The sequence below is a fragment of the Zootoca vivipara genome, chromosome 14, assembly GCF_963506605.1.
Source record: "Zootoca vivipara chromosome 14, rZooViv1.1, whole genome shotgun sequence".
Lineage (NCBI taxonomy): Eukaryota > Metazoa > Chordata > Lepidosauria > Squamata > Lacertidae > Zootoca > Zootoca vivipara.
In genome coordinates this window covers 45652618-45670324 of record NC_083289.1, presented here as the reverse complement: position 1 = coordinate 45670324, position 17707 = coordinate 45652618, and the positions used below count along the sequence as shown (strand labels likewise).

Genomic DNA, 17707 nt, shown 5'->3' with positions numbered 1-17707 from the left:
CCTCCAGATGTTTTGGACTACAATTCCCATCATCCCTGACCACTGGTCCTGTTAGCTAGGGATCATGGGAGTTGTAGGCCAAAACATCTGGAGGGCCGCAGTTTGGGGGTGCCTGCTGAAGAAGATAACAAAGGCCTGCCCCGTTCGTCTCGACGGCCAACCGTTCAAGCAGAATGTGAGGGCTACAGTTCTCTTTTCCCATGGCTCCATTTAGGCTAGCCTTGCCCTCTGTGAATTTGTCTGATCCCCCGACTAAAAATGGGCTGCCGCCATCACTATTTCTTGTGGCAGTGAGTTCCATAGTTCAACTACATGAACCAGTGTCTGTCCTGAATTTCCTATCGTTCAGTTTTGTTGGAGGACCCCAGTGGGTTCCAGGGAGGGAGTTCTACCATGTCTTTCTCCCACAATAGAATTTTTATCATCGCACAGGTCAGGAATAACACAGGCCTGTGTCTCAACGTGGGACACTTAAGATCATTGCCAAGAGTAAGAGCATGGACACCGTTCTAGGATAACCACGCAGGTTTTTTATTGTGCACTACTTCACACATTTTTTTCAGGGGTGACCCTTCTCTCTCTCCCCCCCCCCATCTTCCTCCCTTCTCCCTCTCTTTTTCCCCAAGCATCTGTGCAAAATTTGGGCTGAAGGCACCTGGTCCATGCACCCACCGAGGGCATTACTGCAACAACTCCAATTCTCTCCACCACCACCCCAGTTTTCTAATCTCTTATTAAAGCTCCCAAGTATGTAATTATACAAAAACCATCCGAGGCTGACCTTTTAAATCAACTCACTATGTCCTTGAGCGCAGATTTGAAGCCTGGGGTTTCCCTTTCTTGACCATATTAGGAGACGGCCCAAACTTTTCACACAAACTAAACACTTTATATGGCATGAAAGCAAATGCAGAAATATCTGTTGGCAGCGCTGAGGACCAGAACAGCTCAGATGCCCTGGGCTGAACTGCATAGGTTCAATAAGTCCGTAGCAACTCATTCTTCAGGGCTCTGTTTTGGCACTGAAGGGGGGGGTTGCTTTTCTCTCTCTCCAGAGGATCAGAGCACATCCCCCCCCCACCAGGGTTGTCAGCTTACCCTGGGCTGCACAGCCTGTTTACAGAATCAATCCGGCCTGGGCAATTGTCACAGTTAAATCCACAATGGCAGGTGATGAGGGCTTTAGCTCGCGTTCCTTGCAAGCATCCAGAAATATCTTGCTGGCTGCTCCGACTACACTAGACAAACCTCTTGGTCCAATCCACAGGGGGTTGGACTAGATGATCCTCAGGTCCCTTCCAACTCTACAATTCTATGATGGTTGGATACTCCCATTCTGTGTGTATATAATAAGTTATTAGGCAGCATCTTAAAAAGCAGAGACATCACCTTGCCAACAAAGGTCCGTATAGTTAAAGCTATGGTTTTCCCAGTAGTGATGTATGGAAGTGAGAGCTGGACCATAAAGAAGGCTGATCGCTGAAGAATTGATGCTTTTGAATCATGGTCCCATGGACTGCAAGAAGATCATGGACTGCAAGAAGATCAAACCTATCCATTCTGAAGGAAATCAGCCCTGAGTGCTCACTGGAAGGACAGATCCTGAAGCTGAGGCTCCAATACTTTGGACACCTCATGAGAAGAGAAGACTCCCTGGAAAAGACCTTGATGTTGGGAAAGATGGAGGGCACTAGGAGAAGGGGACGACAGAGGACGAGATGGCTGGACAGTGTTCTCGAAGCTACAAACATGAGTCTGACCAAACTGCGAGAGGCAGTGGAAGACAGGAGTGCCTGGCGTGCTCTGGTCCATGGGGTCATGAAGAGTCGGACACAACTAAACGACTCAACAACAACAAATTGTTATTTTTATTGCACAGCCTCAGTCTGGCCTCAGGCACAGTTTTGGCACTGAAATGCCAAGCAGGTTGCCCTGCTTGGTGACCTTAACAGGGAGAGAGACAGGGTTGCACAGTGGCTTTTAACACCATTGAACATTGCAGGTTTTGAATGCTTTCAGTGTGGTGTGTGTGTGTGTGTGTGTGTGTGTGTGATTTTTACTGCTTTTCTGTTTGCCGTCCGGAGGATAGTTGCCAAGTTCTCCCTTTTTTAAAGGGAAATCCCCTTATGCTGAATAGGCTTCCTCGTGAGAAAAGGGAAAACTAGGCAGCTATGGTCCGGAGGAAGGGCATGATAGGTGTTTAATAAATAAATAAAACAAAACCCAGCAGCTCCCAGTCACCAACTGAAAGGCAAAAGCCTTTGGATGCAATTCAAGGTGCTCACTTTAGTATTTAGAGCCCTATACGACTCAGGCACCAAATATGTAAAATAGCACTCCCTTCCCTATAAGACCCTCTTGGTTGCTAATGCTGGTGGAGTGGTACTTCCACCGGCCTCCGAAGCTCAGAGTCGGGTGACCTGGGAAAAGTTAATTCTTTGTGGCAGCCCCTAAGATATGACAGCCATCTTCAAATATCTCAAGAGCCGTCACATGGAAGAGGGGGAAAGTTTTGTTTTCTCCTTCTCTGAAGGGTAGGACTCGAACCAATGACTTCAAGTTACGAGAAAGGAGGTTCCGACTCAACGTCAGGAAGAACGTTCTGACAGTAAGAACTGTCCGACAGTGGAACTATCTCCCTCAGGAGGTGGTGGGCTCTCCTTCCTTGGAGGACTTCAAGCAGGGGTTGGCTGGCCATCTGACATGGATGCTTTGGTTGAAATTCCTGCATTGCAGGGGGTTGGACTGAATGACCCTTGGGTTCCCGTCAAATTCTACGATTCTACGATTCTATTATTGTAAGTTGTGGAACTCCCTCCCCAGAGAGGGCCTCCTGGCACCTTCACTACACAGCTTCTGGCGACTGGGTGAAGACACACCTCTTTTTGACACTGGAGACCTGTATTTTGCGGACGCACCTTACCGTTACTATCTAAAGCTGCTTTAAACTGTTTTAGATACTGTGTTGTGGTGTTGTAACCCACCTCAGGGCGAAGGATAAATCGCCACCACGATGAGTGCGCATGCAACAGCCCACAGACCAACCTCAGACTTACGTAAATGAGGCCGGAGAAGTATCTCTCTCTGAGGTTGTGCAGGACGGAGGCTTCGTTGAGGCAGGTCAGCTCGGCCATGTCTTCCACCTTGGAGAACTTGGGGGGGTTCATCTTCTGGATGTCATCCTTGCTGCAAGTCACCTTCTTCCCGTTCTCCGCTAGCTCCACCAGCACCTCGTCCCCTTTCTCCTCCTTGATGCTCGCCGCCTCGAACCCATGCTTTTCCGAAGGGATCCACACAAGCTTTTTGGCCGACCAGTCCGCCTGGGCCACCGTGCTGTTGAGGACGTTCTTGTCCACAAAGAGGAACTTCTCGTCATCGCTCAGCTGGCCTTTCTGTGCCATTTTGACTTAATGGGCACCTGAGAGAAAGAGGTTTTTTAAAAAAGTTTTACAATTATTATTATTATTATTATTATTATTATTATTATTGAAGAATTTATATAGTGTCCCATATCTGGGGGTCTCAGGGCAGTTCACAGAATAAAATCAAGATATAAAACCACAAAACACATAATAAAAATAAAAACGACAACCCAATAGCCCCCCCCCCCAAAAAAAGAAAACCATCTTTTAAAAGGGCATAGGATGTAAATCGGATCAACCAAAGGCCTGGTTAAAAAGGAACGTTTTTGCCTGGCGCCTAAAGGTGTATAATGAAGGTGCCAGGCGAACTTCCACAGATGGGGAGCCACTACAGAGAAGGCCCGTTCTCGTGTTGCCACCCTCCGAACCTCTTGAGGAGGAGGCACACAAAGGAGGGCCTCAGAAGATGATCTCAAGGGCCGGGTAGGTTCATACGGGAAGAGGCGGTCCTTGAGGTATTGCGGTCCTGAACCGTTTAAGCGTTTATAGGTCAAAACCAGCACTTTGAATTGGGCCCGGAAACTAATTGGTAGCCAGTGCAGTCGGACCAGGATCGGTGTAATAGGCTCAAACTGTCTTGCTGTGGCAACAAAAAATAATTTTGCACAACTTAGTTCACCAACCTGCTGCACCCTCCAGGTGCTTATGACTACAACTCCCATTACTGTAGCTGGGATGGATCAATCAGCAGAGCATGAGTCTCTCAATCTCAGGGTCGTGGGTTTGAGCCCCGTGTTGGGCAAAAGATTCCTGCATTACAGTGGGGGTTGGTCTAGATGACCCTAATGGTCCCTTCCAATTCTATGATATTCTTCTTTTATGTTTATTAAGTGTTTGGAGAAAAAAACCTGATAAACTTGTCAGTCCATCGGGACTGAAAACAATCACAGTGAACTACGGAGGAGCATTAAGAAATTTAACACGGAAGAGCCTGCCTACTTCAATCCATCTCTCCAAAGGTTTCTCTGTATTTGTGAGTTTGGTGAACTCCCTGTCCAAGAGGAAAAGGTTGCCAAGAGGCAACAGAAGGATAATGGGTCGAATTTCTCTTTGGCGGCACGTAATTGAGAAGTCTGTTTTTTCTGCTAGTCCAACAGTTCAAACACCAGCATGCCCATCTTAAGTCTTTATGAGATACCTGCTTCTTTTTGAGATAGCAACACATTGTTGAGAGGGAGGGTGTCTTATGTGATGTGGCCTTCGCAGCCACGAGCGCCGCTTCAGTATATTTTGAAATTTATTTGCTTTATTAGTTAAATCTGCAGCCTGCGCTTGGGCTTTCCTCTTTTGAAAGTAGGACCTACACCACACAAACTGTCGCCGAATGAAGTGGGGGGGGGGTTTGGTGGCCGAAAGAGATCGCCCAACCTCCTTCCTTTTAAACTGACCGAGCTTCAAAGGCGAACCCAGATCCCCGTAACTAAACAAGTCAAGTCGTTTGCAAATGCTCCCTGTTTGCAAGAGGTCCACGTAGGCTACCATATATGGGCATGTTCTGCTCATTACCAGCCGATCGGCCAAAAAAGAGAAAAAGGAAAAAGGAAATCCAACGATAACAAGTTCAAAACAGATACCTTTTAGGGAATAACGAAGTCCTTTGCCATGTCGGACAGTTTAAAAAATGGTACCGTTCGTGTCTGAGACAGCGTGGCTACGGCAACAGCATCCGAGCCAGCTGATGAGTCTAATCAGACAAGTCGATATTTTGAGGAGGACAGGACCTGAGGGGGCCACCGCCAAGAAGACACTGGGAATTAACGCGCTTCTCAAAACCTCGACTTGCATGTTTGGTGCCGAGTTAGTGAAATAGAGGCATCTTTCGGACTGGTGGTTTTTGCCCTCTTCCCACAGTTTTTTGAGATCTGTCCTCCCTTGCAGGGTGGGTGTTGCTAGCCGCTTCAAGCAAGCAGCCATGGGTGGGGGGGTTGTGCTCCTGAGGCAAATTTGCATATGCTAAGGTATGCTAATTCGCCTCTGGGCAAATGAAGATGGCGGGCAGCTGGGGTCTCGCCAGCACGGGGCTTTGCAAATGCACCCAGCTGCCCTGTAAACAAAGTAATAAAAAAGAGAGAGAGCTTTTACAAAGGAGAGGGGAAAGAGAAGGAGAACAGCCATGGCCCTCTGAGGTACTCCTTGACAATGCTCCTGCGCTGAGGCGCTGTTTAATAAAGGGCCCATCGGCCATTATGCAAAGTATTTAAAGGAACATCCTAGCATTTAAATAGTTATGGTTTCTGCAGCCCAAAGGATCCTGGGAACTGTAGTTTGTTGTGGGTGCTGAGAGTTGATCGGAGGCCCCTGTTCCATACATATCCCAGGTTCAAATCCCACAGCGTTTTCACAATTAATCCCTCTTCGAGGGGAACTTCAAGGGGAACCTGGGGAGCTGTAGCACTGTGGGAGGAATAGGAATCTCCCGACAATTCTCAGCGCCCTTAACAAACTACAGCTCCCAGGTTCCTTTGTGGGAAGCCATGACGGTTAAAGTGGCTCCACAGAGCTTCAGGCGTTTAGTGTGGATGGGGCGGAGGATTACACAAAATGAATCTTTTTAGGTGTGCTTCAGGTGCTACACTTTTCAGGTGTTCAACCTAAAAAGAATTTAAGGAGAAACACACACCAGTTTGTTTCCAGGCCCAATCCAAGGTGCTCACATTAGCATTTAAAACCCCAAACAGCTCAGGCCCTGAATATTTGAAAGACATACCCTCCAACATTTCTCTGATGAAAATAGGGATGTCTCATTTCCTAATGATAATTTATACCCCGCACATCTTACTGGGTTGCCCCAAGCCACTCTGGGCAGCTTCCAACATATATAAAAGCATGAAACAATAATAATAATAATAATAATAATAATAATAATAACTTCCCTAAACAGGGCTGCCTTCAGACAACTCGGGGGTTGGATAACACCACACCCTCCAACATTTCTCCAATGAAAAGAGGGACTCCCTAAGGGAAAGCGGGACATTCTGGGATCAAATCAGAAACCAGGACAGCTTCTCTAAATCAGGGACGCCCCTGGAAAATAGGAATACTTGGAGGGTTCTGTCTGAAAGGCCAACTCCTTCCCTGCAGACCCTCTTGGGTATTAAGATTGGCAGATCTGGGTAGTTCAGGAGGGGTAGCAGTATCCAGCACCATTAGACAGCTTTCAACATAGTAAGCTGAAGATGAAACTCTGGCCTTTGGCACCTGAAATGTATATTTTTAGGGCCTAACCCCTAGTCCGATTGCAAATGGCTTTATCTGATTTTAATCTCGCATTTTCACATTGCTGTAACCTGATTGTGGAGGAGGAGGAGGACAATGACGATGGTGATAAGATAAGATAGGATAGATAGATACTTTATTGTCGTTGTACATAGTACAACGGAATTGAATGCCATCCCATAAAAACAAAACAAAAACAACAATTAGAGCCACACACACACACACACCCATCACAACTCCCTAAGATCATATTATTTAGTTACAGCATTTAAGATGGTTATAGCTCTTGGATAGAAACTGTTTTTTAATTGATTCGTTCTTGATTTAATTGTTCTGTATCTCTTGCCCGAAGGCAATGGTGCAAAAAGAGTATCTCCAGGGTGAGATGAATCCTGCAAAATATTATTTGCTTTTTTTAAGGCAGCGGGAACTGTATAGTTCTTCCAGGGATGGGAGAGGATGACCGATAATCTTTCGGGCTGTGGTTATGACCTTCTGGAGCAGTATTAAGGACCAGATTATTATCTCCACACCAAACAGAGCTAAGAGACCCTGAGAGACCAGGGTTCAAATCCCCGCTCAGCCATGAAGCTCCCGGGGTGACCAGTAACTGTGCCTCTCAGCCTGCCCTGCCTCACAGGGTTGTTGTGGGGGTTATATGAGGAGGGGGAGAACCACATAGGCCACCTTGAGTGCATCTTTGAGCAAAAGGAGGGCTATCAATGGAGTAAATATATAGCAAAGAATGGCTGCAGCTTCTTGTAAATGGGGAACTCGGCTGCAAGCCCCGCTGTGGCCATGTAACAGCATGTCGAGCACATAGAAGGCTTGTGAGCATCATCTGCTACGACCCCCAATGCTGTTGCTTTCCTTTACTGCCATCTACTGACTTTCCCCTTACAGTACTTTGATTTGAAGCTTTAAGACTTTCCTTTGCCTTATTTGTCCTTCTGAGGATGAAACAAAACAAACCAGTAACTAAATGTCACTATTAAAAAAAAAGGACGTCCTTGGAGCTGCCTCAGCTCCTTCTGGACAGATCTGACTTTTTAAAGAAAAAGAAAAAAACCCGATTTTTGCTTGACTATGATCACCTCTCCTGTAAGGTATGACAACGAAGGGGTGGGGGGGGGAGAGAAAGCCGATTCAGTTTACATTTAGAGGCAACCTTAACAAATGCACATTTTCCTAAACCAAATGCAGACAGAGGGACAGCCAGCCAACGATCAAAGCCCTCACGCTTCTGAGTTTTGCAGTGCAGTCTTCCAACCAAGTAGTGTTAGGATAAAGTATGCATATAATAGTGAATATTATGTCGGAAATGTGTATATTTGTCAACGCTGCACGCAAGAAATGGGTTTATTCTGAAAAATCAGCACTGAAAGGCTGAGGGTTTTTTTTTTTAAGGCTGTAAATTGTTGCAGAGGCACAGAGAACTGAATTTAGGGGGGAAATGAGAAACGAAGAAAACTGAAAATGGATAGATACTCTCATGCCTGCTGAGAGCCTTCCCCAACTTGTTGCCTGCCAGATTTTATTGGACTCCAACTCCCACCGGTCCCAGCCGTCATGTCCGATGGTTAAGGAGGCTGGGAGTTGTAGTCCAACAACCTCTGGAGAGCGACAGGTCAAGGAAAAGCTGGTATTTATGCCACAATCCAAGATCTCCAATTCATATGGGGAATTGAACCATCCGTGGGGACTCATTCATCACTGAAATAACTGGCAACAAATCTTTTCTCATGTCAGTAGCTTGTTAAAAGGCAATTTGCCAAGATGAAAAATGTCAAAATTCAGTTACCTGCCATGAATGATTTCTCAGCATATCTTTTCTTTTTAAGAAAGCTGCAGCTGAATCTCTGCTTCTTAAAGCCTCGTATAACTTAATTAACTCTGCAAAGGCTTTCATTCTTAACCTTGTTCCTATACATGAAAGGCACACTTTACACCCCTTGTAGGAAGCTCAGCACACTGGGAATCCCACCTGCCTGCTAAAGAAGGTTCTATATGCCAAGCAATGGCGGTTTCTACATCTGCCCCAAAGGAAACTTCCTAACTGCATTTTACAAAGACGAGCAATTAATTTCAGACTGATAGCAGAGCTCACTCTGAACTCACAGCAGCACTGGCTTAAGCAGGAGAATTCCTTTGCTGTCAAAAGAGTACTTACAGGGGTCCAATTGGGAAAGCAGAAAATGTCTTGGGAGAGTCCGGAATTGATGCTGCTAGCAGCTTGGGCAGACCAAGGCTGCTCTCCCTTTGCAACCTCCCTATATAGAGGTGGACTGGCTCCCATGGGGAGGGTCCCCAGAGACCGCCCCCTGCTGGAAAACCCTTGCACTACCTGGGGGGGCTAACAAATAAAGAAACTCTCTTGTACATTCTTAGGTTCAGTTTGAAGCTGTGGCTAAAACAGACCTCACTACCACCTCCCGATAAACTGGGGTTTCTGCCTTTTGTTCGTAATGGCTTGCGGGAGAAATTTGTGTGATATCTCAGAAATCATCAGACTCCTCTTTCACGCTCACTTTTTAATAAGCCATTTCCCAGAAATGGAGGGGCTTTACTTGGTCTGCAAAGCAGCAATGTGACCCTTCTTAACCCCTTCCTGATTTCTCATGTCTCTGGGTTTACAGCAAGAGAGAGAGAGAGAGAAGCATCAGTTAGGAAGGATTAAGAGTAAAAACTCCCAAATTTTCTCCCTTGCCATAAAAACAGTGTTATCTCTCATCGGTCTTTTGATGTCCGGCTCAAAACATCAGAGCAAAGTATGTTCATTTCCATGAGAAGGGTCTCTTCCTTGGAAGTGGGAGGGGGAGACGAAAGGTCCCTCTTCCCAAGCCAAGCCGAGCCCTGGAAGGAGAGGTCCCCCCACATCCCCCCACGTGTTTATGTAACATTTTGGAACCTTGGGCCGTTTTAAGCCCGGCCTGTCTCTGGGGAGCGAAAGGGTCGTTTTTTTCCCAGCTCCTGCCCCAACCAACTCTCCACAGAAGCGGCTGTTTTGCAGGGAATCCCAGCCTCCTGAGAAAGTACTGCACATAATTTATATATATAAATACCTCCCTCTGTCCTTAAATGGGAAAAGATAACTGTTAAATGGCTTGTGGCATTGGAGCGCGCGGGGGGGGGGGGAGCGAGCAGGGGGGAAAGAGGGAGGGAGGGAGGGAGGATGGAATGGGTGCCTCCGGTGTGGTGGAAAAAAAGAGGCAGGCAGTACCAGCTGGCAGAAAGTGAACGAAGGACAGAGGTGCCTGCAGCCAGCTTTGGGGAGGAATCTGGTCCTCATCAAGGCCGGCAGAAGTTTCAAAAACAAAACAAAATTCTATGCATTCAGACTTCCATACTCTCTCTCTCTCTCCCTCTCCCTCTCTCTCTCTCTCTCTCTGCATCTCCCTTGCCTAGGCCTGGGCTTCTCAGACATCCCAAAAAGGGAACGCGAGGATCCTGCAGGAATTCCCATCAACATACCGGATACGAAATGCCCCACATGCAGCAGCTGCAGCAGCCTAAATATGGAGCCCCATGTCAAAAGCAGAGGACCGATGGACCGGAGGGGAGGGGGGGCAGGCAAAGAGACGCAAAGAGTTTCGCAGGAACCAAAGGTGGAGGAGTTCTTGAGACGCAGCAACGCTTGCTAACTTAACACAGGAAGTTGCCGTGGACCACCAGGCCAGGGCTGCGTCTACACTGGGCAGAAGCGGTTCCTGAGTTTCACAGCAAAGGATCTTTCCAAAGTCCTACCTGTAGGCAATTCCTTGGTCCATCTGGGACAAGTCACTTGATCTACACTCACCTGGGCCCAAAGAAACATAACCATCACCCTTCTCCTCCCCATTTGACCCTGAACTTCTTCTCAATGTCACCACAGCGATCCTCATCCTTTATTTACACAGCAATGTTATCAATAAACGTCATGGCCCTATGCCTTTGCTTTTCTGTTAATGCCTTTGCAAAATGTTTGTTTTGAAACTCTTCACAAAAAGTATTTTCGAAAGAGTCCATCTAGCTCAGTACTGTTCACACGGACTGGCAGCAGCTCTCCAGGCAGAGAATCTTAGCCTCAGTTGGAGAGATCAGGGAACGAAGTTGGTACCTTTGGCATGCAGAACAGGGGCTCTGCCACTCCCTCCCAAAATAAAGGAATAAATAGGAATATAGGAAGAGCTATATTTCACCAAGTTGGAACATAGAATAATAGAGTTGTAGAGTTGGAAGGGACCCCGAGGGTCATCTAGTCCAACCCCCTGCAATGCAGGAATCACAACTAAAGAATCCATGGCAGATGGCCACCCAACCTCTGCTTAAAAACCGCCAAGGAAGGAGTCTACCACCTCCTGAGGGACTCTGTTCCACTGTCAAACGGATCTTAGTGCCAGAAAGATGTTTAGTCGGAACCTCCTTTCTTGTAACTTGAATCCATTGTTTTTTGGGTCCTACCCTGGTCCAGAGAGACCAGGGTTACGTAGACCTGGATTGGCAGCATGGTGCCTAGAGACACCACAAGGTGTTCCCAGGGCCCCTTCCCCTCTACACATACCCACGCTGAAATTAGGCATGGGATAAAAGCCTTCTATTGTCTCCAGCTCAAGGCTTTTCTCAAGCCTAACAGATGCAGAGGGGGGACTGGCCTTCCTGCAATTCTTGCCTTTCCCCTACACTTTCCAAGTAGATCATTCCCCCTCCCAACCTTAGGGATTTGAAAACTTAAACACTTTTTTCAAACTCAATAGCTGGCCAGGGATGGAGTGTGAGCATGTACATGAACGATGCCCAGAACACTCCCTTTGTTGGGTTTTCATGTGTGTTCACGGGCCCCACAAAAGGTTGAAGACCCCTAGTCCACCCTGACCCACTTCAACCCTCCGGGTTTTCAGACTGAGGTTTTCCCCTGGAGATGCCAGGGCTCTGGATCCAATGTTTTCTACTACTGAGCTATGGGCCATTGTGTTCCGTGGGGCTACCCTCAACGGTGGCTAATGGAAAGTCCTTCCCAAGGCCAGAGAGCTCTGCTGTCCTAGACTTCTCTTCCTAAAAGATGTCAGGTGTTTGGAGGTTGTGAGGGACAGGGGATATCGCGAAGTCCCTCCCCTCCTGAGTTCAAGCCCGTCCCCGAGCAAAGGGGAAAGCAGGGAGAGTTCCGATTCCAGTGGGGAAGCAGGAAGTCGTGTCCGAGGCTCAGGCAAGGTAGAGGAGCCAGGGTCCCAGGTGGGACAGGAAGGGGCAAGCAAGGGGGGAAGACCCATCCCCCCAACTCCAGAATTACGCAGGAAGAGGAGGGGCAAGAGGATGGGTCTGCCAAAGCTTTTATGTTGGAGAAAGACGCGCCAAAAGCCATTAGGAGGTTCTGAAACCGACTGACCACATCACTCCGTGTAAATAGCAATGACTTGAGCACTGTAAATACGCAGCACCAATAAAAGAATAAAATGCAGAGCTGCGTGGCGTCGTTACTCTGAAGTAGTCCACTCCGGCCACCGTGACAGCAACCTCCTAATCATTTTTGGGCTACTTTGGAGTTGCCGGGATGAGCGTGTCAGAGGCGGAGAAGTGGCGGCAGATCGCGGAGCAAGCCCAGCTAGAACTGCAGCAGCTGTCGCTGCAGGCGCAGGGAGAATTGAAGGCAGCTAAAGAGGAGACTAAGAAGGTCCAGGACGACCGGCTACAACTTGCGGAACAGGTGAGAGAGCTTCAGGAAAAAGAGCAGCAATTAAGGGCGGTGGCGGTAGACCTCCAAAACAAGCTGGATGCAGAGAAAAACAAGGCGGGAGGGGCACCCCAAGTCCAAGTGCTGCCAGGAAGGAGAGCTGGGACCCTAGTTAGCAAGTTCAATGGAGACCCGAAGGAATTTCAAGGCTTTGAGACTGAGATTGTGTATGCTCTTGAGCTGCACCACGATGAGTTCCCTGATGATGAGCACAGAGTAGCGTTTATTGTGGAGCACCTTACCGGGGCAGCCAGGGAGTGGCTAAGACCGTTAATTGCAACAAGGAATCCTTGCATGAAGAATGTCAAACTATTTCTAGAAGGTTTGAAAACGATGTATTCGTCCGATAGTCATATGGACCAGACTAAGGAGGAACTTCATAATTTACGCCAAGGAAATATGACAGTTCGCGCGTATTGGGCGAAATTCACCATGCTGGTGCACAGATTGGGGTGGGAACTGGGGTCCCCCCCAATGCAAGCGGCGTTCTACTTGGGGTTGCATGAGGAGGTGAAGGATGAGCTCTCGAGAGGTCCAAAGCCCAGTGATATGGATCAGCTGAGCAAAGCGGCTCTGGCGGTGGGGGTGAGACAGGAATCCCGGTGGAGCGACAAACAAGCAACGCGCGCAAAGCGGGCTTGGTTCCCACGGTCGCAGGAGAAACCACTCCCCCAACAACCCTTTCAAGCCACGCCTGGGGCCAGCCAGGACCAGGAACCCATGCAGATTGATAGCGCGCGCGCGCGGGCTTTTCAAACCCCAGCGGCGCCAAGACGCAAGGAGGGAAAGGGCGGGAATTGCTTTCTCTGCAACTCCCCCCAGCATCTCGTCAGAGACTGCCCACATCGCAGGGAGTGGCAAGGAAGGGCGGGGACGGTGGTGCCCTCCCCCACTGACGCAGCACCACAGCAGGGAAACGGGAAAGCCTGGCTGCAGGAGACAAGGGGCAGCAGCCAGGCACAGTCAGCAGACAACAGCCCCAGCCCACCCACCCGCACAGAGAGGAGCAGAGCCAGCCCACCCCTCCCAGAGCAGGAGTGGTTCTAGAAGTCACGCTAACGCTCCCAAATGGCTATCCCCTGACAGTCCTTGCCTTAATTGACAGTGGTGCCTCAGCGAACTTCTTCTCGAGAAACTTTGCAGAAGAGCACCAGATCCAGCTTCTGCAGCTGGATTTTCCCCTTCACGTGGCAACCATTGACGGCAGAGAGCTGCTGGGGGGGGCCATCACTCATCAAACCCCCCCCATGAGAATGACGGTGGGAAGGCACTCAGAGACACTGGCATTCAACGTCACCACCATCTCAGACCCCCCCATCGTCTTGGGCATGAGCTGGCTGGCGCGCCACGACCCCTCCATCAGTTGGCACCAGAGATGCATCACTTTTGGATCGGACTTTTGCCTGGAACATTGCATGCAGCACCAACCAGGGGAGGGGCCTCCGATAGCCACGGTGGCCACCATGCACGTCAAAGGGGGTGAGGCGATACCCAAGCCGTACTGGGACCTGCAGGAGGTCTTCAGCGAAGCGGAGTCCGACCACCTACCCCCACACAGGCCTTTTGACTGCCAGATCAACCTGGTGCCAGGGGCAACTATACCCCCAGCCAAGCTGTACGCCATGTCAGACCAGGAACTGGAGGATCTGCGCGCTTTCATCGACAAGAACCTCAAGCGGGGGTTCATCAGAGAAAGCAAGGCAGCAGGGGGCAGCCCGGTCTTCTGGGTGGACAAGAAAGACACGCAACAGCGCCGCCTGGTGGTGGATTTTAGACGGCTGAATTCGGTGACAGAGCCAGTGGCTTTCCCCATGCCCAGAGTGGATGATCTCCTGACAGCAGCACGCAGGGGCAAGATTTTCACCAAGCTAGACCTGAGGGGGGCGTACAACTTGATCAGGATCCGGGAAGGCGATGAATGGAAGACCACGATGTTCACGCCTCTGGGCTCTTTTGAATATCTGGTGATGCCCTTCGGGTTGCAAGGGGGCTCAGCCTGCTTCCAGGCCTTCATGCACCACGTCCTGGGGTCCCTCCTCTTCAAGAACTGCCTGGTCTTTCTGGATGACATCCTTATCTATTCCAATGACCCAGTGCAGCATGTGAAAGATGTCAGGGAAGTGTTACAGCGCCTGAAGGAGAACCACCTGTATGTGAAGCTGGAGAAGTGCAAGTTTCACACCAAGGAGGTGGACTTCCTGGGCTACAAGCTATCAGACAAGGGGCTGGCGATGGACAAGGACAAGGTGCAGGCCATCCTGGACTGGCACAGCCCCAGGACGCGCAAAGATGCCCAACGCCTACTAGGCTTCGCCAACTTCTACAGGAAGTTCATCAAGAACTTCTCTCGCGTTACGGCTCCCATCACTGACTGCCTGAGAGGCAGGCAGAAGTTCAGGTGGACACCAGAGGCGCAAGCAGCGTTCGAAAGCCTCAAGAGGGTGTTCGCCTCGGACCAGAACCTGTTCCACGTGGTCCAGGACGCGCCCCTACGCATTGAGACAGATGCTTCTGAGAAAGCTGTGGGCGCCATTTTGTTGCAACTGGACGCCAACAGGGAGTGGAGACCCTGTGCCTTCTTCTCCAGGAAGTTGACACAGCCCGAGCGCAACTACACCGTGTTTGACAAAGAACTTCTTGCGATCCACGCTGCGTTCAAACATTGGAGACACTTCCTGGTGGGCGCCAAGCACCCCATCCAGGTGTGCACAGACCACAAGAACCTGGAGTTCTGGAGAACTGCCAGGGTGCTCAACCAGCGGCAGATACGGTGGGCAGAGTTCTTCTCGAACTTCAACTTCTCCATACACTACATCCCGGGAGAGCAGAACGTCAGGGCGGATGCCCTCTCCCGCAAGCCAGAGTACATGGAGGAGGAGGAGCCACCAGCCCCAAGGCACATTTTCCCCCCGTCGGCATGGTCCTGCGGAGCAGCAGTGGTGAGCGAGGCAGAACTCACAGCACTGACGGCAGCGGATGACTTCGCCAACCGCATCTTCAGAGAACTGAGAGGGGGGAGGGAGCAGGCAAAAGACTTTGCAGAACGCAGAGGGCTGCTTTTCTACAAGGGGGCACTGTACCTGCCCACCACCCAGCTCAGACGTAAGGTCCTCAAACAGATGCACGACAACCCAACGGCGGGGCATTTTGGAAGGGACAAGACCACTCACCTAGTCATGAGACACTTCTGGTGGCCAGGGGTGAGGGAAGATGTTCGAGACTATGTACGGGGCTGTGACACCTGCCAGCGGGCAAAGGTGGTCAGAGCAGCGCCACCAGGGTTGCTGGAGCCCTTAGCCACGCCACACAGGCCGTGGGAAGTGCTGTCCATGGACTTCATCACAGATCTGCCTTCTTCCCGGGGTAAGACCGCAGTGTTGGTGGTGGTGGACCTCATGTCCAAAATGTGCCACTTTATACCGTGTGCCAGGGCAGTCTCTGCAGAAGAGACAGCCAAACTGTTTGTTGATCACGTTTTCAGACTGCATGGATTACCTTTAAGGGTTATATCGGATCGTGGCCGCCAATTTGTTTCCAGGTTCTGGCGGCGGCTCATGAACCTCCTGCAGGTGGAGGTCAGCTTGTCGACGGCTAGACACCCGCAGACCAACGGACAAGCGGAGAGGGTCAACGCCATTCTGCAGCAGTACCTGAGATGCTACGTCAGCCAGAGGCAAACGGACTGGGTGGATCGCCTGCCACTAGCAGAATTTGCCTACAACAATGCAGTGCACGTCTCCACAGGGGTGTCGCCCTTTAAGGCCAATTACGGGCGCGACCTCAGATCTTTCCCAGAGAGGGAGGGGGAGGAGGAGGAGGAGGGCCCACAGGCTGAGGATTGGGCAGAGGAACTGGAGACGGTGCACCAGCAGCTCAGAGAACACTTGGAGAGGGCCAAGGAAGCGTACAAAAAGGGGGCAGATCGCCACAGGCGACTAGGGGAGGTCATCAGGGTGGGGGACAAGGTGTGGTTGTCCTCGGAGGGCCTTCCCACCAGAGGGAGGTGCAAAAAGCTGGCACCCAAAAGGCTGGGCCCCTTCACGGTCACGCAACAGGTCAACCCGGTGGCATACAGGCTGGCACTGCCAGAGGACATGAGGGTGCATCCAGTGTTTCATAGATCGCTGCTGTCGCCGTACAGGGAAAGCAGCAGGCTCCGAGACAGCGAACAAACCCCCGAGGGAGGGGGGGAGAGGGAAGGCAGGGAGCACCTCAATGAGGCCACGGCCATCCTGGATTCAAGGTGGGGGGTGGGGGGACTGGAGTACCTCATGGCATGGGAGGATGCTCCACCGTCCCAGAATGAATGGGTCCCAGCCACTCAGATACAGGAGGAATTCTTGGTGGAAGAATTTCACGCCCTCTTTCCCCACAGACCCAAGCCCTGGCACATGGAAAGGGAGGGGGAGGAGGAGGAGGCACGGGAGAGCAGCTCACCATGGCGCTGGGAAGCGGAGTTTGAGGAACCAGAGGATGAGGTATGGGTGTCACCGAGATCCACCCAGTCAGAGGAAGGAGCAGATTGGCAGAACGTTTTTACCCCCACCAGCTCTGACGCCACGGACTTTTTGGGATTCCCGTCCGCCCAGGCGGAAGGGGGGGGCTCGCAGGACTGGGGGGAGGTATTCACACCAACGGGCTCGGAGAGCACTGAGTTCTTAGGCTTCCAGTCGTCACCGACACATGGGGGGGGCCTGGGGAGGGGTGAAGGAGAGCTTGGGAGGGGGGTGGATGTGAGGGACAGGGGATATCGCGAAGTCCCTCCCCTCCTGAGTTCAAGCCCGTCCCCGAGCAAAGGGGAAAGCAGGGAGAGTTCCGATTCCAGTGGGGAAGCAGGAAGTCGTGTCCGAGGCTCAGGCAAGGTAGAGGAGCCAGGGTCCCAGGTGGGACAGGAAGGGGCAAGCAAGGGGGGAAGACCCATCCCCCCAACTCCAGAATTACGCAGGAAGAGGAGGGGCAAGAGGATGGGTCTGCCAAAGCTTTTATGTTGGAGAAAGACGCGCCAAAAGCCATTAGGAGGTTCTGAAACCGACTGACCACATCACTCCGTGTAAATAGCAATGACTTGAGCACTGTAAATACGCAGCACCAATAAAAGAATAAAATGCAGAGCTGCGTGGCGTCGTTACTCTGAAGTAGTCCACTCCGGCCACCGTGACAGAGGTGATGGACATCACTGCTGAGACACACTGCCAGGAAGGATGTACAAAACTGGGCTGGGTGGAATCATAGAATTGTAGAGTTGGAAGGGACCCCAAGGGTCACCCTACAATGCAGGAATATGCAGGTGGCCCATATGGGAATCGAACCCATGACCTTGGGGTTATCAGCACCACACTTTCACCAACTGAGCTAACTGGCT

At 50.5% G+C, this 17707-nt stretch overlaps 1 protein-coding gene and 1 non-coding gene across 4 annotated transcripts in view; both read right to left on the bottom strand.

The window, feature by feature from the left end:
* The window catches only part of MYH11 (myosin heavy chain 11), an 82661-nt gene extending 73765 nt beyond the window's left edge, over positions 1–8896 (bottom strand). For all 3 annotated transcript variants that reach the window (XM_035132124.2, XM_035132125.2, XM_035132126.2), the window contains exons 1-2: positions 8809–8896; positions 3057–3418 (exon numbers count right to left, since the gene is read on the bottom strand). In XM_035132124.2, coding sequence (XP_034988015.1) covers positions 3057–3401 — 345 coding nt within the window. In that variant the 5' untranslated portion in view covers positions 3402–3418; positions 8809–8896. The remainder of the gene's footprint in view (positions 1–3056; positions 3419–8808) is intronic.
* An 8737-nt stretch (positions 8897–17633) lies between these two features.
* Positions 17634–17707, bottom strand: TRNAI-GAU (transfer RNA isoleucine (anticodon GAU)). The gene has a single exon. It is a non-coding gene; the product is annotated as a tRNA-Ile (tRNA).